This window comes from Nelumbo lutea, chromosome 5 (assembly GCF_056320005.1).
Source record: "Nelumbo lutea isolate HS-2025 chromosome 5, American lotus-T2T, whole genome shotgun sequence".
In the NCBI taxonomy this organism is placed as follows: domain Eukaryota; kingdom Viridiplantae; phylum Streptophyta; class Magnoliopsida; order Proteales; family Nelumbonaceae; genus Nelumbo; species Nelumbo lutea.
In genome coordinates, this window is record NC_142688.1 from 56,417,786 (window position 1) to 56,440,151 (window position 22,366).

At 35.6% G+C, this 22,366-nt stretch overlaps 1 protein-coding gene and 1 non-coding gene across 4 annotated transcripts in view; one reads left to right on the forward strand and one right to left on the reverse strand.

Moving 5' to 3' along the window:
* The window catches only part of LOC148852556 (Polynucleotide adenylyltransferase family protein), an 88,095-nt gene extending 84,122 nt beyond the window's left edge, over positions 1 to 3,973 (reverse strand). For all 3 annotated transcript variants that reach the window (XR_016099605.1, XM_088946609.1, XM_088946608.1), the window contains exons 1-2: positions 3,656 to 3,973; positions 2,253 to 2,383 (exon numbers count right to left, since the gene is read on the reverse strand). Coding sequence is in view for 2 of the 3 variants with exons in the window: in XM_088946609.1 (XP_088802735.1) it covers positions 2,253 to 2,383; positions 3,656 to 3,964 (440 nt within the window). In the remaining variant the exon portion in view is untranslated. The remainder of the gene's footprint in view (positions 1 to 2,252; positions 2,384 to 3,655) is intronic.
* LOC148852557 (U6 spliceosomal RNA) lies at positions 1,961 to 2,067 on the forward strand. Its single transcript, XR_016100097.1, has one exon. It is a non-coding gene; the product is annotated as a U6 spliceosomal RNA (small nuclear RNA).
* Positions 3,974 to 22,366: the final 18,393 nt, after the last annotated feature.

Below are 22,366 nucleotides of genomic sequence, written 5' to 3' on the forward strand. Positions count from 1 at the left end.
AACAACGCTCCCTTGGAGGCTCGCCTCGCCCAGTCGCCAAGTAATTTTGTGCACTATGTTATAAAATACTTTTATATTTTTAATTTTTTGACATTATAATTATAAAATAGGCATTATTAAACTAGAATACTCATTTTATGTGTTTATGTACTAATTTCTTTTTATTATTTTCTTATTTGTTAGGGTTTAATCAACACAAACATTGATAACTGCTGTATTGAACCCATGGTTCAAAGTATCGATACACCTCTATGTATCGAAAGGGGTGTATCAGTACTTATAACGATACTCCCCCTATTTTTTTATTTCTTCAGTTTTCAATTTCATTTTTAAATATATATTTATAATTTTAAAAAATGGGTTCTTGAAAATGCTTGTAAACATGTGTATTGAGGTGCCAAAGATACGATACAATACACCCAAAAACACCTGTAAACATGTGTATTCGTATTGAAGTTTTGATCGTAGATTGAATCCTCAATGATTTCAGAACCTGAATCAATAAGAAAGGGAAGAACTTAAAATTTTGTCTAATAAACACATTTTCTTCTTACAGATCTTCTTCTTCCACCTTTTCTTTTCTTCTTTCCTTTGTTCCTTTTCTTCTCATAAAAAGTTGATTTTCCAAACTTAAAACATGAAATCTATACTTCTCTTATGAAAAGTATGGATAATTATTAAGGAAAGATGATTATGGAACCTAGGGAACTGCCCTAGGATATATGGTTTTGCTTAAAAAAAATCCATCACCTAGACTCGCCTTGGTGCCTCAAAAACTATGATTGCAGATGGATTAGCTAAAAATGGAGCAAGACTAGAGAATCTGTACAGCAATAGGCTTCCCCCATTGTAATCTTTTTTTTTAGCTGTTTGGGTTTTCTTTTCACTGTGCTACATCTGCTCATGTACTCTCTGTTTTTTTCAATGAAATCTGGTTAACCTTTTTCTCAAAAAAAATGTTTGCAAAATGTCTAGTTAACCTCTAGCTAGTTACTTGAGTTTGTAGTGCAATTTCAGGAGGTTGGTGAACAGTCAAATTAGAGAAGATCATAGGCTAGGTCAACACTTTAGAAGTAGTAATCCCATTGACCAGATCAGGAAGCCATATAATGCATCATCCTTTACCACGTATGGGTGACCATAACTATTGCACCTGCCAATCAAATATTTATTTTCGATTGAGAATACAAGAGATAACATGAAGATGCATAAGGGAGGCATAGATATAGTCATAATCTTTAGTTATCAGTAACCAATTAGGAAACCCTACTGATGTATAAAAGAGAAGATACAAGAGGAAGAAAAACTCTCCTCCCTACTAGAACCCTTCAACAAGGAAGTAGGTAGCTTCAATCACCAAGTCCTGTGGTAGTATGGTATGAGAACAGTGGCAGGATCAAATTTGGTTGCAAAGCATTCCAAGGGAATTCTAGGGATGTTGGCAGAGTCATCTCAAGGTGGTGGGGGCCGATCAACAAGGTTGAGGTCAATAGTTAAGAGGATGAAGAGAGAAGGGACAAATCCTCATTTGGAGAAAGCAAGGGATCACCAAGGGGTGGGTGAGCTCAGTAGGTTTGTTGTCACCTGATTTCACTCCAAACAGTCCTGTCAGATGCATCCTTCGTCAAAAGAAGACTCAAAGGAGGAAGGTAATGAGGAGATGGACTTGGATTAATGGATGGGTCAAAGAAGATTCTAGTTCACCACTACGTGATGGCTAAGGAGTTAATATTCTATTTATGTTTCACATTTAAGGCATGTAAATGAGATTATGAGGGTATTCTATCAGTCTAGAAAAGGTCGTTTCTTAAGGGTATGGCAGTCTTTTCATTCTTTAAAATTGTAAACCATCATGTAACTGCCACCACACACATATGAGCTAAGGTCAATGGGACTAGTATATCTGAATCCCATTTCCTCCGTGGGTGCAAAGATTCGCAGATGGAATTGTTGATGCTTTGGCTACACGAGGGGTAGACAATTAACAGCATTTTTGGGTTCAGAGAAGATTAGCATGGCCCCTGTGCAAGGATGACACGCACAAATCAAGAAATGGTCCAATCTTTTTTATCTGTCAAAAGATTGGGTTTAGATGTACTATAAATAATATACACAGAATAGGCAGTTGTTCTAGCCTATATAATGGGGCCATTGATTCACTTACATACATTATTCTTTCAAGAAACTGCGATAAAAAATTATCATTACCCATCAAAAAACTTGTGTGACTGAGTAGCAACAATATTACTTACCATTGGATAACACCTATTCCTTGTGTTTCTTCCCCACAGTATGATAAGTATTCATTGACTTTTTCACAGAACTCCCGACCTAACATGTTATCCAGTGCAATGTCAATGTCGTAGCAACCCTTGCCCAAAAGCTGGATGAGAAAAACTAAATGGTAAAACAAAGAAATAATTTCACACCACTAAATGGAATTAGCAGATACATAAGCAAGAAAGACAGAGGTTTATGCTATTATTGCACTCGCTTGATGCAATAATCAGCTTTTGCTTCCCATCATGCATCCACAAGAACATTCAAGCTTCTTTAACACATTATTGTTAACAAACAGCGTATTGAAAGGCTTGAAAAACAAAAATCTGAATGGTCAATTGAGATATTTATACAAATATTTTGTTTAGATGGCACTAGTTGTAAGTAAAGATAAAATTTTACAGAAAATGATGCCAGACCAACCCAAGAAAAGATCATCCTAGACCTCATAGAAGTATTTTTGATAAATGTAGAGCCCCTAGAATTTTTCAAAAATAGTTATTTTTGTTTTAAAAATAATTCTAGGTAACTAAAAAGTTTATGTTTGAAATATAGAGATTCTCATAAGCATTGCTTTTCTCATGATTATGTACAAAGTAAATGACCAATCATCAACAAATCATGAAACTCAAAGAATTCCCCGGTTGAAAGAACAAAGAATAAAATAATGGTAAAATCTTGGGCTGTCAAGCGTGAGAGGGTTCCAGTCTGAGAGCAACCACTTTGTGCCAAAAAACGCCAAAGTTCAGGACCTCATCCAATCCACCCCTCCCAAGACCCCAAATAGCTGAGACCAACATTTTTGTTTTTGGGGTAATGGCCTTTTCATCATTTGACATCAAACATGGCACTTGATAGAGCATAATGGCAGTATAGGATTCATGTAGTCAACCCCAAATAGTGGGGTTAAGGTTGAGTTAAATATAACCAGTCCATCTAAAGTTAAGATACCAAGACATGCATATCAAAATAAAAACTAATACAGTAAAAGGAGAACAGAAATCTTCATTCCCAAATTTCAGAATACCTATAATGGCTACAATTATGCTATTATATTCTACTATACAATTCAAACCTTAACAAATTCAGTGAAAATTATAATATCTTCAAAATTTTCTACTGTAAGATCTCATCCATTCTACCATTAATAATGCATCTCCATCAAAACTTTATACTAGAAATACAAAAAAAGTAGGCTTTCCTGCAAATCTCCAATAACTTGCATCGTATTATGTCAATACACGTTCCTTAAGAATGAACAATTAGTCGGGTAAGTAAATAATTGAGGTGAGTTCATTGCCCATTCAAGCCAAAGCCCAAGAAATTCAATTCTGTATTCTCAGAGAAAGGAAACATATAAACTAAAATCGTCCACCTTATCCCGAACCCAACCGCCAGCGACTCGGAGCTGAGTCTGGAGATTAAAATGTTGAAGAACTTCGAGTAATCTGTGGAAAATCTGCTTCTCCTTCTCGGCGAGTTCAATCTTGTCCTTCACATGAATGGGAGGCGAAGAAGATGCCATGGCTCTGTAGCAGAAGAGTCTGAGAACGGGAAGGCGCCTACTAGGGGGACGGAGGCTGAAGCGTCTGAGTTCGCAGAGAGAGGGAAGTGAGAGGAGTGGAAGTCGAAAGTAGTCTTTGCATGCGAAGAAACGATGAGCGTCCGAAGCAAGTTCTCTCATATTTAAAACGCAGGGAATTGTGCTTGTTGCCTCGCCTCTTTTAACAGGCAATAGGAATATCAACGGGTCGGGTCAGGCATGTACTCGATTCAACCCGGATAGGGTGGAAACGAACCGAGCTATTCGAGCTCGGCTTGGCTCGGACCAAGTCAAGTTTCGAGCTGAATTCGAGCTCTATATATGGCTCAAACTAGAAAAAGATACAGCTCAGCTCGTTAAGCTCGTGAGCCTAGTTGAGCCTATATATATGTATATAGGCTCGCGAGCTTAGTCGGGTTGGTCATGTACTCGATTCAACTCGGATAGGGGTCGAAATGAACCAAGTTTTTCACGAGCTATTCAAGCTCAATTGGCTCAGACCAAGTCAAGTTTCGAGCCAAATTCAAGCTCTATATATGGCTTGTATCTTATTCGAGCCGAACTCGAATAAGATACGATTCAACTCGTTAAGCTCACGAGCCTAGTCAAGCTTATATATGTGTGTGTGTGTGCATATAATACTTATTATACATATTGTGTGCTTCTGGAATATATATCTTTGTTTGGTAATTACTCACGAGCCTAGTCGAGTTCTATATTCCTCTCTTTGGTAATTGCGTGTTTCTGAAATATATATATGCTTATTATTTTTCTTACGTGCTTCTAGAAAGCAAATACCAAACAGAAAAAAGAGGAAAAATCAATGAAACCAGCCAAAAACCCTTTCAATTTCAAGCTTCAACCCTCCCTCTCCCTACGACTGCAACTCCGTGACTGTGATTGGCAACTGCGAAGCTGCAACCCTGCCTCACCCAGTCACCCTCAAGCTCTCTCACTCTCAAACTCAATCGAATCGATGTCTGATGCCGGCGGACCGGCCATACTCAAAACTCTCAGTCAAGTCTCAGCTCTTAGCCACTTAGTCTTCTTATAGCTGATGCCCGACGACTGATGCGGTAACGCCCGATGGTATTATTACCTCTCACCTCTCACAGTCTCAGTCTCTCAGATTCTTCTTCCCGACGGTCCACTTGTGAGAGCCCTTCAAATGAAATATCGGCTTCAGTGCTTACACACAAAAAAGCTCGAGTTCAAATAGGCTCAGTTCATTATCGAACTTGAATATATGGCTTTTTCATTTTAGCCGAACTCGAGCTTGTACTTTTAGTTCGAATCGAGCTCGAGCCTTGTAATGTTATACTGAGCTGAGCTCGAATACCCAAAATTCAGCTCGGCTCAATGCTACAATGTCGTCAGGTCAAGCTTAGTAGGGGTTCACCTTAACATGAACCCAATCAAAAACCCAATCAAGATTGATCCAATCCTAACCCAACCCATTGGCATGACCGAACATGAAACTTCGAGTTATGCATTCAAGTTGGAAGGGTGTTGGAATTTGGAACTGTTTTATTGGTAGGAGATACCAACTCAAATAGAAGTTGGGGTAAAGGGCAATGGGCCTATTAATGATATATGAAAATCCAAGGCTCAGTGCGATTATCTCAAATTTGGATGATGTATTTATGTATTTGGATTGGATTTGGATGTTATAAATTATATCCGATTAATTAAAATCCAAATCATGTTATATTTTAATATTTATTGATTTTAATATAAATTTATATAATTATATTTAAAATTATAGAAAATATATTCTATATATTATAATATATATAAATTTATAGGTATAATAAATTCAATATATTGTATTTACATTAAGTTATTATTGTTGATGGTTAAAATTGGTCACAAGGGTGAAGATGGGAAGTTGTTGGAGTAGAGTGTTACCTTGTCTCGGAGTGTCACCTCAACTTGGCACCTCATCACCTCGGCTACTAAGGGAGATCTACAATTAGAAGAGACGTTAGAGGCCCGGGTGATAGATATCCTAGAGGTATGGATTCCTATGGTTTAAGTCAGTAAGGCCAAAAGAAAAGATAGTAAGCTACGGAGCTTAGTGAGATGAGGTGAGAGCTCATGTGGAGAGCTAGAGAGCTCATGAGGAGAGCTAGTAAGTTCGGTGGGAGAACTAGAGAGCTCCATTTGATGAGCTAGAGAGCTCTGTGTGTTGAGTTGGAGAGCTCGTAAGGAGAGCTAGAGAGCTTCATGTGCCAAGAGTTGTGTCCAAATGAATGAGGGGCTCACCTATTTATAGGAGAGGGGCTTTATCCAAGAACTGATACATTTCTCACACATGATCAAAGCTCAGTCCACTTGTCGCACCCTCGGCTGACACGTTATGTGAACATTGTATGCATGTGGTATGCGTTGGCATTGATGCTCTAATAAGCTTGACCACGTGTTGCTAATGCATTTTATGAACTGGTGTCAAATAAGCTCGTATAGACCAGATCAGCTCGTTAGGACCGCGTCTTCTTATCAAGACCAGGCCAGCTCGTCTGAACCAATTCAGCTCATCAGGACCAGTTCGTCAAGACAAGTCAGCTCATAAGTTGACAACTTTGCCCCTAGTATGTTTCCACTTGGCAGTTTCTGACTAGTGATCAATTTCGGCCATATCAATTATATATAAAAGTTAAAAAAGTAATTAATTTTTTCTCTATTATTTAAAAAAAATTAAAGCGGAGTCAGATTAAATCCGAATCCAATCCAAAAGTCCATTAGGATTTGAATTCAAATCCAAGGTCTTCAAATCTGATCAGATTTTGGATCAAATTCATATGTAGGCTTTCAATAGTTGGATTGGATGTGGCTTTTGTTGAATCTAATCTAAGTCTAATCCGATTACAACCCTAAAGGTTAATGATATGTTCACACGTAGAATCAAATTTAAATTTTATGACTTGCACCAAGATGAAAGTAAGTATCCATTCTATATAGATATATATAGTGGGGACCCATGTGATGCAAGAACTTTGTTAAAAGAGTTTGAGACAAAAGAAGCTAGGGTCCAACTTGGTTGGGCCCAACTCAAGCCAAACTTGGCTCAACCCAAGCTTTTGCACAGGTGAAGATTAAGTTTTCAAACTTTAAGTAGGGCTTGGGCCAGAAAACTCAAGCCTAACCCAAACTTAAGTTGGGCTTGGGTTAAGGCCTCAGTTAGTTCAAGCCTGACTTGACCCAATTTGAAATCGCCCAACATTATATGATATACATATCTACACATTATCAATTTATTCTAAAAATTGGGCTACAAAGATTAACATGTCCAAACCCAAACCCAACACAAGATGTTGGATTAAGCATGGGTTGGTAAACTTGGGCTTAACCTTGAGTTGGGCCAAGCTTGAGCTTGGGGCTTAAAACCTAGGGTTGGACCCTAAACCCAACCCAATCCACCCAAGTTGCACCCCAAGAAGGAGAATTGTTTTAACTTTTACTAAATTTTTTATTTACTATTATATTTTGTGATTTTTAAATGGATTAGGGGATTTTAAAGTAATAATAATTAAGTTTAAAACTAATAGTTTTGTTAATTTTAAAATTTTATCAACAAATTTGTAGTATCATTTTATTTTTTAATGAAATTTAAATGGATATCAAATTATAAATTTAATTTTGAAACTAAAATTTCTACCTTAGACTGCCACTAAGGATTTTCACTAGGTGACAAGACTTCCTAGGTGCCAACCAAGCCTTTACAATTAGTAAGACTTCACTGGTGCTTGTAATACCTTTCCAATTGGATTTACATTGAATGCCAACAAGACCTTAGTGGTGCTCAACAAAGTGAACACCTACTTGCTTAAGGATCTTGCACTAATAGCAGAGGAGCAAGTTTACAAAGCAAGAACAACCTCTTAATAGACAGATATACACAATTATATCTCAAATTAATCAGTTGCTAGAGTATTCACAAATGCTTAGCTCATGGAAGAGGATTGGAAGATGAGCGAGAACGAGCTCAAAAGCTTCAAAAAATCTCACCTTTAAGCTAGATAAAGCCCAAGGATCTCCTCTAAAAATTTCTAGCACTTAGCTTTCTCTTTGTAGGAGACAACTATATACAATATATACAAGTTAAAACATAAGTTGCTTTTTACAAGCTTAATTTAAAACATGGCTCTTGCTTATTTTTAAATCAATGTTGAAACCTCTATTTATAGAGGATTGAGAACAAGTATCCATTTTCTAACCATTAGAGGGGTTTTATTAAGAAATTATTCAAATTTCCACCAACTTATTGGAAGGCTTTCCGAATTTAATAGTAGCCATTGGAGCCTTCAAATGGTTAAATTTCTTTGTGGTAGACCACTACAATGTTTTGGTAGTCAACTACAACACAAATTGAGAATTCTTTTTATCCTTTTAATTGCTTGGTTCCTCCTTATTAATTAATTAGTAAGCTTGTGAATTCAGTTAGTTTGAGTAATTGACACATCTTCTTAGGATAGGCACTTGCACACTTTGGTTGCACAATTAGTTGACACATCATTCTAGGTAGTTGATACATCCTCATAGTTCTGGCAATGCAGGTCATAGATTTCATAGTTAGTGGACACATTCTTATAGTCTTGGCAAGCCTCAGATGTCATAGTTGCTTGGCACATCTTCATAGGTAATCGATACATTTTCATAATCAAGGCCAATTTGCATAATATACAACCCTAATCACTTAGAAACCTTGGCAAATTTTGCCCAAAGATTGAGAAACTTTTTCTTTGGCTTTTAAAGACATTTTCTTAAATTTTATAGCATGATCAAGCTTAAGAAATCCAAGGAATCAAACCCAAAGGATTGCAGTTTTTTAAGGATGGCTAAGTTTAGTCTTGTTGAGCATCTATGAAGTGTATCATATAACTGATTTACATAAAGATTCTAGAAAAGATAAAAACAATTTAAATTACTACTTGATGTATATATGTGGACTCCTTGATGAGTTGTTGTAGCATATCAATCTTTAGCAGTTCCAAAGCCTTATGAATAGCCTTGATGCTTGATTTCTTTGAGAGAGATTACTAATGGTGTAATCTATGTTAGTTGCAAAAGGTGAAAGTTCAAAGTTTGATCTCTACAGTTATTGATTTTTCGCTCAATATTTTGGGCAATTAGTTGCAAAGCGCAAAAAAAAAAAAAAAAAAAAACCATTGGGATAAGAACACTAGTTGTGCCACTTATAGTCGCTTGTGGAGATCAAGAAAAAGGTGTAAGTTTGAAATGTGAACACCGTAGTGGTTTTCTATACTTGTGGTTGGATTTATGCATTATGTAACTTTTATTTCAATTTTATAATGAGTTAAAAACAAATTGGTTTATTTTCTAATTTGGCTTTGTAGGGGAAATAGTTTCTTTGATAGTTTTGTAATTAATCTCAAGAAAAAAAATTTAAAAAGTTTCATATATGAATTCTAGTTCTTTGCAATATTTAAACTCTAAATTCAAATATAACTTACATATTTATAAATAACTTTTATGCCATTTATGACTTTATAAAATGCATCATTCCTTTTTAGTGTTATTGTGAAGTTTGTAAGGGGCATGTTTGTTTTTCCTAAATGGCACAGTACGTGGATGAAGTGAATCTTTAACCTTCATTTTACAAAGATTTAGGTGCGATTTCAAGTTGTATTTTGTTTTTCAGCATCTATGTTAAATAATGTCCCAAGGATTTTATTTAACACATTATTTTCAACGCGCATAACATTAATGTTGTAATGCACTAATATTATTTGCATAATGTGGTAAATTAAAGAACATAATCTTATTTTTTCAATTATTGCATGCTCTCTTTTCATGTGCTTTCCCTTTGTGCCCTAATTCCCCTTCTTCATGTTAACCCCAACTAGCAATTGATCCCCAGTTCTCCATATAGTTGCTTTGGTGTATTTATTTTTTATCACTACTAAATCCTCTTCTACCATGCCTAATATGTGATCATTACTCAAGAGTTAATAATGTCCCATATAGCAATACTTATTAGTTCTTGCTACTATTCAACCACAAGGAGTTTGGATTCTATTAACAATAAGGGCAAGCAAATTCATCTTTCATATTTTATTTTGCATGATTATATAAGTAAAAATGTAATTTATTATAAAAGGTGGTTGTGTGCATCTTAAATTTGATATTAATGAAGTACTATGTAATGTATGCCTATAACTTGGGATGAGTTAGACCAAACCCATCCCAAACTAAACCCAAAACAAATTTAGTTCAATTGGCTTGAATTGAAGTTTAGGTTAGGGTTTAAAAGTATGAATCTAACGTTGCCCAAATAGCTTAATCCAATTAAGAGGGGGTGAATTGGGTATTGAAATGGTTTTTCCCCAACTAAAGCCTTCTAAGATGATGAATAGTTGGTTTGTGGGTACCAACCAAACCTACAATGGTGTTCTCCCTTGAACACAAAAATTATAACAAGATATAGCAATAATGTAAGCACAAACATAATAAATGCCTCTTACTAAGTTGATAAATAACAAATATAGAGCAAACTATATCAATGCAAAAGTATGCACAATAGCTACTGAAACACTTGAAGAGATTCAACAATATAAATGATAAAAAAATAAGCTAAGAGGCTACTTAGTTTTCTCACTATAGAATTGATTTAGCTCAAAAACCTCTTCTTCTAAAAAAAAATCTTCCTCACAAATGTTAGATGCCTACATGTTTATTTATGGTATGAACTAAAATGATTGATAGGGATCGTTTCTAGTAGAGATATAAAAAGATCATCCGCTAGCAATAGAAAGATGCCCATAAGGGTAAAGATTTGTTATATATCTTTCATTTTATGTCAAACAAGAGTGACTAATGTTAACAAGTAAGGTGAAACAACATTATGGACAAAGTGTTGATTGATTTGCTTGCTGATAAAGTTGCATTGGGCAATAAAATTGATAAGAGGATTCAAATATATCTATATACACATTAGTATGCAAATAAATGACTGCCAAACTCAATATGAAGATGAGAACACCCTATCATTAAAAGTAGAATACAAACCTAGGCCCAACTATTTGGTATGAATACATCAAGGTAAAATATAATAAAATTGGTTAAAAATTATATTTAAATAATAATTATAAAAGTAGGTGGTTATGATAATGTCTATAATGCAAACCTATCCACTTATGTGTAAAAGGCAAAGTCATGGAGATGTTTGAGGAGACACAAATAGTTTTGGAAAATGATCAGACTATAGGTGACAAGGCTAGAGTTCATAAATGATTGTGAGAATGATGTTGGTGGTATTGATGAGTTTGACATGGAGATTAATGATGACATAGCAAAACCCATGCCAGTTAATAAATTCATCATTAAGGATGGCATTCAATTATGATGCAATAATAATAATCTGTTGGAATAGTAAGAGTCCATCTTATGGATGGTTGAACCATGCTAGATGGTTGGGAAAATTTTTAAAATTTCTAAACCCTTATGGGAATCGATTTTCTGGTGCTTTGAAAATTTGCTTTTTTTTTTTTATCGATCTTGCATTGAACCAAACTAGATTGAAAACCAAATCAAAAAGGGAGATTGTACCTGATATCGATACCACAAGTGCATATCCAAAGGTAGAAGTTCATGCCTAAATCAGTCCAAAAACCACCCTCCATTGAAGATGGTATAGTGTATGGGTGAAGTTGATTCAATAACACATTTTTTAGCAAAATCGCTATCCAACTTGCTTGGATCAAATGGGGTGAGTGAGTAAGATGTTTTTCAACAATTTTCTTGCGAAAACTAGAAAAAAATGATAAAAAATAAGTTTTTGAAAGCCTAGGTCAAATTAAGGTTTATTAGGAGACAAAAAAGAACAAGAGAAAACAAGAGAGAGAGAGAGAGGGAGAGGTGCTATAGTCTTGTTCGCCCTCTTCAACTTCTGTCTCTTAAAGTAGCACACTCCTAAACTAATTAGGAGATTATCCAAATCTATTGGATCTAGACTCTTTTAATAGATAAGATTTATCCTCTTAGGAGGATAGGTGCTCTATACCCAAAACCAAACCCAAATCCGATCCAAAGGTGACTGCTTAATTAATCTTATTAATTATGGGCCTTTGGCCCATTTTCTTCAAAAGTTCATGTCCCTAGGTGTTGCATGGTCACTTCGGGCATGATATTGTATGGTGTGGGACCCCACAATGATCACATACAAGCACAAATGAGTTTGGCCCTACCCTTGAAAGAGGGTAGGCCAAATTCACTATTCATGGCAGTGAACCCTTGACCCAATCAGCATTGGTTCAGTTTGGACCCAACATTTATACTTAAATGATCATTGAATTCAACCACCCTTTGAAGACCCAAGGGTAATGGACTTATGTAAAACAAATTCAATAAGGTAATCAACCATGTAATGATTTCTTACACTTAACCTCTTTGCCCATAATGATCAAAACACTACCCGACTAGGAAGGAACTCTCCCCTAACTGCAAGTGAAATCCACTGCTAGAAATTTAGGTTTTCATTAGATAGTATAACCCTAATATTCACTTTATCCGGTAAAGGGGCTGATCCTATCACTATGACCACCCACTCAGGTGAACACTTGGACTGCCCTAACATACCTAAGTATTTGACTCTTGATGGATCTCACTAGTTGGCATATCAAAGACAACTCAATTTAACACCTAGTGTAGTACCATAATCAAGTTGGGGTCATGTGTAACTTTCCAATTTTTCCCATCTATCTCCAAGGTCCAAGGCATAATTAGAATTTGGTCTGGGATTAGTGCTTCTAATAAACACCCATTGGTTGTACTTGAGGTCTAACCTAAGCAGTTAGGGCAAGCTACTCCAACTCCTTGGCAATACACCAGTGCTAGCTTATGAGGATAAACTCTCCAAATCTGTCCAATCGCTAAGAACATTCTAAACTAATACGAGTCTCTTTGAGTGTCCAATTTAAGGAGTTTTACACAGAAATATACCAATATCAACATGAGACAACAATGTACTTTATTCATTTACAAATAAATATTTATATACATCATTCTGATTGGAGCTAAAGGCATACATTGTCTAACATAATCATAGGGCAACTTCCTTAATCTCTAAGAAAAGGGTGCATGGAGAAAAAGTAAATCTAAACTATGGTTTTATTGATTCAATTGGTAGAATGAATGATACAACGTCAAGGAGTGCATCTACCCTCATAGTTGAGACTGAGATGGACTTCCTTAAATGTTTATGGCATGAAGTTATGGACCTAGAAGGCTTTGACATCTAAGTACTAAATACCTTATTTGGGTACCTAAGTGAACATGAGAAGGAAGCAAAAATTTTCCTTGTTGAAGAGAAGCCATTTAGGGCTTAAATCGTTATAATCATCATCTCTAAGATGAATGGCTTTGGTGGAATGTAGTAGGAAATCTGACCTTGGTGAAAGCTTAAACAATGGAATTTAATACTCTTGTTTGCTTTTGCTCATCATCTTCCTTTTCTGTTAAAACCAATTGAGGGTGAAACAATTATTAATTGGCCCCCGTTTATTTGGAGTTGCTTATCCTCATCCTTTTTTGTTGAAACTAATTGAGAGTGAAACTATTACTTATTAGTTGGTGGAAACTCTAACAACATATAATCCTTTTAGACCGTGCTTCTTTGTTAACATTTATGAGAACTACTAAACTTTATGACTTGAATATTAAAGATAGTGTCATTTTAGATAGGATTGTAGTATTTTTCTTTTATTTTTTTCTTATTTTGTTGTGTGCTCTTTGAAGTAATGTTTTCAACCTGCCATTGACCCGGTTGGTCGAACCGTTTGAACCATCACTCGCTAGGATTTTGGGTCTAGTTCAATCAAGACCCGTCAGAAGGTAAAAAAATGTTAACTTGGTCAAGAACTGTTCGACGTGGCTGGTTCGATCATTGACCCATTTGACCCAGTGACCAGGTCGCGGGTTACACACTCAATGCATGCAAAACTTTCGAAGGCCATAACTTTGCACTCCAATGTCCGATTGGGGTGATTTTTTTTTATTTTAGGCAACTTTTTGAGATCTATGCGCTCGCCTTGGCCCTGCTATTTTCGTAAAAACCACTTTTTGGCCTCAAATTACAAGTTTTAATATTTTTTATAAATAAAAAACAACTAAAAATTAAATTTAACAACATAAATTAAATATAAAATAAAACATATAACATATCTAAAACATATTTATACATTGTTTATTGATAATATATGCGTCGGTGTGGCACAGTCCGAACCATTCAACCTAGCCAATCGAATTGTTGACCCATGGCCTAAACACAAAAAACAGTTTGGCCTCCAGGTTGGTTATTAAAACATTGCTTTGAAGTACTATACAAGTTTGATCACATTACATACATCTTAACTTGTGTATCATCTGTCATGAGTTATAGGATGAAAATAAATTCTATGTTGTGTTTAAGGGGAGGAAGTCAAGTGTGTATGATTCATAGCCTGAATACCAAAAACAAGTATCAAGGTTCACGAGCAATTCTTATTGCTCATATTCTACCTAAGAGGAGGCAAAACATGTGTATCATAACTTTTGCATAGACATGGTTGACGACACCTCATGAAGAGTGGGGATGGCAGTACCATCATATACAAAATTCAACATTATCTAATTGGAGGCATAATAGGGTTCTTGCTTGGGATAGTGGTAAAGAGAAAATTTGGGTTGCACTAAAATAGAGCGACTTTAATACACTTATATAAAGTTTGCTTTAATATCCTTTTTTTTTTTCAATTAATTAATAGTCATAGCTAATATGTTCTTTGGCTAGTTTAGTTTAAATGATCCCACGTATAGTAATTTCTATTAGTTTTTTTATTATGAGTTGGTACAACATGAAAGAGAGATTGAAATTGAATATTACATGGCACGCATATCATAGATATGTGCTTTCTCGTTTTCATGACATGAATGTTGATTTGTTAGGTGAGTGTTGTTTTGATTACATGAATGTTGGGTGAAGATTTCATGAATTTAAACATGGGAAACTCTATTAGGGCATTTGGGATTTGATTATTTAGTTACTTTCAATTTGAGTTTTTTTGGTACAGTTCACTTAATAAGCTGTGTTGTTTAAATAAGATGGATTTTGAGTTGTTTTTATTAGCATGATTCTAAGCTATGGAAGGCAAGGATAGCTTGTTAACTATTGTTGGGTTATCTTAGGGTGCTATTTTGATTATCCAAATTTTAGATGTGTTTTTTGGTACTTCATTTTATGTGGTGGTATCTTGTAAATTTCTTTCTTTAAAGTTATTTTAAGGATGGGGATTTTATGTGAAGTTTTTCCTTTTTCTCAAAAGTGGCAGTCCACTTCACTCAAACATGCATCTTGCCTTATGCCTCGCACTTGAGAATCTACAAATAGTTGGCACTTTAGTTGTGATTCTTGCTTAAAAAGTTCTGCAAATTGTGCTTTAACTATGAAGACTTGGCCCTTATCTCATATTGAAGCCTAGGGTTAGCTTTGGTTGAGTTAGGTTTGCATGAAAAAAGAAACTTAGGACAATGTATTAAAAGTTTTATGGGATGAACATGTTAGGTTGGTTTTATGCGATAAGCAGGTTGTGAAAGGAACCTAAGAGCTATGGGTTGCCGACCTTTCTCATAATTTTTTACTTAGGTTGGTAAATTCAAAATTTTATTAAAACTTGTAGACTAGCAAGATACAAGTTGAGGCTTGTAGACTAAGTATTTACATCAGACTCTCCTAAATACCTCATGCCCAAACAATTTTGCTTCATTTACCCCATGTCTAACTCATCAGCAATGCTATTAGCACATCTACAAACCCATTGAAAGTTGAATCTAATTTCCTCATACACTAGGTTATTAATCGGGACAAGTATAAGATGGTTTATTTGGGAAGTAAGGATAAGGAAATTGATTAACAACTTGTTGGCTGAAAGAAAATGCATCTCTTAGTTGGATGAATGGTTAATTTGATCAAAACGGTATTTATAATGTCATTGATTTGAGTATAAATAATATGGAAAAAATAATGTAAATATCCAAGAGAATTTCCTTTCTAATAGATATGGAGACAAGAAAATGCTCATTTTGTTGCAACGGTATGGATAGTTAGATAGACTTATACACTTTTGTTGCAATGGTTTAATTGCATTACACTTAACAGGGGCTAGTTCTTTGGAGAACATTGATATGCTTTAATCTTAACTAAGGCCGGTGAGCTCAATTATGTAAATCTAGAATTTTCCTCCTATTCATAGATTATCACCTTTAACTTAAGCTTCTATTCCTATATCTTAAAATTTCCATTGACTTAGACCTAGAGGTGTTGATATCTAAAAAGCACAAGGATCTGAATTTGCATTTTTGCTTTTCTATACCTGCGAGTGGAGTTGAATTGTTTCAATATTTGAATGTATGTTTTTAAACTTAACCATCTTGAATATATATGTTTGTATTTGTACTACTTCAATCACCACATTTATAACATATTCAATTTTTGAGTCCCCTCCTATCTTAAAGGGGTCTGATCTCAATCAATTAATTTATAAGGCACAAGCCTCTTATCACAAGAGATATGCCAATATTAAAAAGGATGAAACCTAACCATTTAAATCTTCCCACCAAGAGCTAAGTTAACCCATCATTGTATCTCATTGTACAATGCATTAACAATGAGGCTAGATCGTATATGCATTCATGTATGAATAGTTTCCTGAAAAAAAAAATAGAGAAAAACAAATAAGAGAGAGAGGGAGAGAGAGGGAGTGATATAAAGAGAGAGGTATATATTACTAACACTTGGGTTGACCCAATGGCTCCTCTTCGCAAATATAATGGTGATGTCAATTATTGGGAACAAATGTGTGAAGAGTGAAAACTTCCAAACGCCAATAATAATGTACTCTTGTTTGTATCATTCAGAACCAAACATAAACAGTGCAAAGTGGGTGTCAAAATGTGAACCCTCCTTGCATTAATGAACCAAGAATAAATCATAAGTGTAACATACATATTTGCATTTGCACTCCTTACAAATACAGCCTTAGGAACCATTTAGGAAAAGTGCAAATGCAAATATACTAAGTGCAAAACCTTATATACTATATTTCTAAACCTTGTATTTACACTAATACATTCTTGTATTTGTGCTCTTCCTAAACTTAGCCTTAAGAGTTTAAGGTTTAAGATTTGGGATTTAAATATAACAATCAAAAGGTGGTCGGGTGCTTTCAGCCAACCGTGGTAGGAGCCAACTAAATCCCTTCAAATCAAACTTCAAATGGAAAAACTACACCCCTATACATCAATTAAAACATTGTTCTCCTAGAAGTATTAAATAATCTCTCTCTCACACACAAATATATTACACGCTTTGTTTTATAATTTTCATTTATTTAATCCAATAACCAAGTGATCAACTATGAAAATGAAGAGCACAAGATTTAAAGCTCACTACGACAATAATAGTGAATGAAAGAATAGCTTTTATACTATTTACATTGAGATGTGTACAACTATTTGTGGTTACAACAATAATTTAAGATAAGAGAGGATTAAGATTCCAAGATAGAGTGGATTTTAGAGAAGATAAGTCCAATACTTCCACGTGTATGAGATGTCTAACATCCCCCCTCAAACTAAACTTGGGAGTCCAACATTCAGTTTTCTACAAAGAGATGTAAACCGAAAGTGTACTAAGCTCTTGGTGAGAATGCGAGCTAATTGGTCAAACCTAGAAATATATTTTACAACCACCACACCACTTTTTTTTTTATCAATAACAATAACTTTATTAAAAAACATATGGAAATTACAACCAGATTGGAGGGGTAAGATATCTTAACCCTCACTTACAGAACTGAAAACACCTATTACAATATAGCCCAAAAGAAATTAGATCTTCCCGCCCCTGTTTAATCAATGTGTCAACCATGGAATTAGTACTCCTCTTAGCCCATTGAACCCTTACAATCATATTCTGAGTTTGTTGCTTGATTTTCTTTCTTTCATTTGAGAACTTCCACAACCTAGACTCTTCCTTCTGCAACCAATTAACAGTCAGTTGAGAGTCTCCTTCCATCAGCAGCTTACTAATATTCAACTGCTTAGTTCTTTTTATTCCATCTAGAATTACCAGGATTTCAGCTCTCAGAGAATCCCCCCAACCTATAGATCCTAAGAACATAGCAATAATTTGACCTTCTTCATCCCTGAAAATGCCACCTATGCCTGAATGGCATGGATTACCTTCATTGCTACCGTCGAAGTTCAATTTGATGAAACCCAAATCTGGTGGAGTCCAAACAAGTCTAATAGCACTAGATATAAAAGTTGACTGAGCCACTTCTTCCAAGTTTCTAATGATGTCTCCTACTGAATAGGCTTCAAAAATCTTCAAAGACTTGACCTAGTGTGCCACCCTAACGTAAACAATTTCTATGAGGGCTTCCTTGATTTTTTGTTTGTTATGAAATAATCCTTGATTTCTTTGTTCCCAAACTGTCCAACAAATAACATAAACAACCACACCACTTTGAAAAAGCACCCGTACAAAGTAGAGGTCAATAGCAACATGCTTCTTGCGTTAAAGCAAAATAGGTTGGCATTAAGGTGTGTAGCACCTGCATTATCACACCCGGCAGTAGTTGGAGAAGATAATTAGAACTAAAGTTCTTTTAACAATGATTGAATCCACATAACTTCAAAACAAATAGTAGCCAAGTTGCGATATTTGACTTCGGTACTTGAGCAAGAGATTGTGGCTTGCTTACAGGAGGACTAAAAGATTAAGTCAAGTATAAGGAAGACACAATACCCCCTTGAGAGCAATAATCATCTAGGCATCTGACCCAATTAGCACCAAAGAATGCCTTAAGAGATGAGCTAGAGGAAGAATAAAAGTTGAGGCGATGATGAATAGAACCTTTTTGAAAGCAAGATGTGCTTCACTACAAGAAGATGAGTTGTAGTGGGTGTGTGCATAAATTGACACACTTTGTTCACTACAAATGTAAGTTCAGGCCTTGTGATAGTAGCGTATTGAAGGGCACCGACCAATTATACACATAGGGCTAATTATTTCAATATTGTAGTCAAGCCCTTCATGTTGGGTGTAGCCCTTCATAATGAATTGTGCTTTGAAGTATTCAATACTCCCATCCAAATTCCTTTTGATTTATAAGCCTAATGACAACCAATGAGATTAACATCAGAATGAAGGGTAACTAATTCCCATGTTCAATTAGCCATGAGAGCATTGAATTCATCAACCATTGTGGAATTCCAAGGTGCATCTTTATTAGCATTAGTGAAGCAAGTTGGTTCAACATCAGAGGGTATTGGATACTTGGAAATGGCATATAGCTTGGGTTTTTGAATGTCATTATTAGAGTGAGTGACCATAGGATGGGTAAAAGTAAGGGGTGGTATGGAGGAGGAGTCATTGGTAGGTTGGCTGGTTCAACAATGGAAGGAGAGGGTGAAGGTGAAGAAGAGGAAGTAGGAGCAGTAGAAGGAGTAAGTAATGATTCAAGTGAGGAGGGTGGCAAGTCAACATTGTAAGATGCCATTTTAATTAAGGTAGGATGTGAATTTTTGAAACTCCCTACCACCATCAGATTGGAAAAAACTTTACACATATGCTCACTAAATTTTAAACATGCTTATTAAACTTCAGAAAAAACATCCATAGCATCAGGTTTATTTATAAATAGAAATATCCAAATGAGATGAGAGTACAAATCAGTAAAATGAATAAAATATTTGTAGCCATGTGGAGATGGTATAGGGGAGAGACTAATGAATAAAATATTTGTAGCCATGTGGATATGGTATAGGGGAGGGACCCTAAATGTCTGAAACAACTAAATCAAGAGGACCATCAACAAAATAGGAATAGTGTGAGAATGGGAGGCGATGCCCTTTTCCAATATGATAATCTTAACAAAAGGACATGGTTTTATTCTTTGAAAATAGAATCTAAAAATCATGAACGATACAAGAAACTATGGAAGATGCAGGGTGACCTAACATCTGATGCCATGTGTCAATGGTAGCATTCTCTCCTACAAACACCATATGAGAAGAAGCGGCGATGGGAAGCCAATAGAGACCTTTGTCATTCATTCCCTAAAGTAATACCACCTTGAAATTCTAATCCTTAATTGTAAAATAAGTAGGATGGAATTCAAAGATAACATTATAGTCAGAACTAGTGTAGTTGGGAATGGCAATGGGGCGGGGCACCCCCTCCCCGTCCCCGCCCCAAAGTCACGATAACTTGCCCTGTACACACCCTATCCCCGGTGGTGGGGAGGGTTCGGGGTGGGGCATCCATTCCCCATCGAGGATGGGGAATCCATGAATTTCCCCGCTCCAAGGCAATTACATAAAAGTTATTTATTTTATGGACAATTTATACATAGGATGTAGGAATTTTGGGGTATTTTAGAATTGAATTATAATACTTTAGGGGTAATTCAAAAACAAAATTATGGGATCCTAGGATTTTAAAATTTTAGGGAAAACTTATAGATATTTTACTAATTTACCTTCGGGTTTGGTGTAGGTTCGGGGAATTTTCCCCACTCCAAGGCAATTACATAAAAATTATCTATTTTATGGACAATTTATACATATGATATAGGAATTTGGGGGTATTTTTTGAATTGAATTATAATACTTTAGGGGTAATTCAAAAATAAAATTATGGGATCCTAGGATTTTAACAATTTAAGGAAAACTTGGAGATATTTTAAATATCAATAATAAACCTAGAGATATTTTACGAATTTACCTTCGGGTTCGGGGAATTATATACAAAACCTATCCCCGCCCTGTACCTGGTTTGGGGAAAAATTATTTTCCCAGTCCCCGCCCCATCCTTGTTTAGGGTTGGGGAAAACCCACCACGTTTGGGGCGGGGCCCCAATTTTACGGGTGAAATTTCCATCCCTAAGTGTAGTCATCATGAACTTGTAGATTTTCCATGTCAAAAGTGGAGATAGGAACCAATATACATGGTTTGTAGCCCCTGATTTGGGCACTAAGCATTGTCAAAAACAGTGAATTGATTGATAGAGTATGTTGTTGATGTTTTTGGTTTATACCGAATGCTCTTCTTAAACCTGCTTCAAGAAAATGGGTCTATAGCTACTGTAATGTATCTACTGACATAAAGAGTCATAGCTAAAACAAAGGATATTGCCACGAACATAAAATGTTTGTAGCTAAAAGTTGATCTTTAACTACGACCATTTTGTCTGTGGTTATATATTATTTTGTCCATGGCAAAAAGCTATTTATGCCTACGGATTGTAGTTGTTGGTGGGTTGTATATGAATGAAATTAACCATTTACTACGAACTTATTGTTCGTGCCTAAAAGCTATTAGAGAGGGGAGTTATGAATACAACAACACAATAGTAAAAGTTCCTAAATGCAAAACCAAACCTATCAATCACCACCTCTTCCTTTCTATTTGATTTTAGTCCATTTCTTCATTGATACCACATGGTCAATAAGAAAAAGTTTGGTTAAGCATGTCTTTGTTTTTGAAATGTGAATACGGTCGAAGATTTGTTTCTTCTACTTTTCTTTGATCGATGGAGGTATTTTATTCTTGCATGCTTGGTAGACTTAGATCTCAATGCCACCTGCAGGCTTCCTTGAACCTCATGTGTTGCCTCATGAACTAGCAAACAAACATCACATCCCTTCACCATTTGAACTCATCAATCAATCTTTAGGGATCAATGGTTGTGAATCTTAATTCTTGTCTTTGACAATGGATCAAACATAGAGTTTTGGATTTGGTAGCTGGCATTAGGTTCGCATAACCATCAGGTTCACATCAACTTCACCGTTCTATCTTAAACTTCCTAGCCTCCGTCTAGTCTCAATGTTCTTTTTTCCTGTGAGCTATTGTTTCTTATTCTCTATCCTCCCATCTATAAGCCCATCTTTTGCGAAGCTCACTTCACCTTCCGTAGGACCCGCAGACCTATATTTTGCAAGGATCATTTTATCCATTCTGACACCCAATCAGTCATTTGAATGTGTGATTCCTAATACCCTACTAAGGGTCCATTAGTGATAGTCAATGGTTGTGAATCTTGATCCTTGTTTTTTGATACTCAGTCTTAGTGTCATCATTGAGTTGGGAGCCAAGAGCCTTCGATTTGTTTATAAAATCTATCATCTTCATGATATGGTCACAAATTGGTTGGTTCTCGGTCATCCTGGTGGTCATCAACAATTTGAAGACCTTTTACCGTGTAGGACGATTCTACTCCTCATACATGGTCTTTAAACTATTTAGAATTTTTTTGTAGACATTTATTTTATCGAATTATTTTTTGATAGAGTTGTCCATTGAGGCTACGATGTAACATTGGGCAAGAGAGTTATTTTCTTCTCATTCTTGATACTCTCTTCTTCTTGCCTCAAAGGCTTTATTAGGGAGTGCTCCAGTGTAGGGTTATTGGCAATTTTTTTCAATTTCTAGGACGTGAGCACTATGTTAAGGTTGTGTATCCAGTCCGCATAATTGGG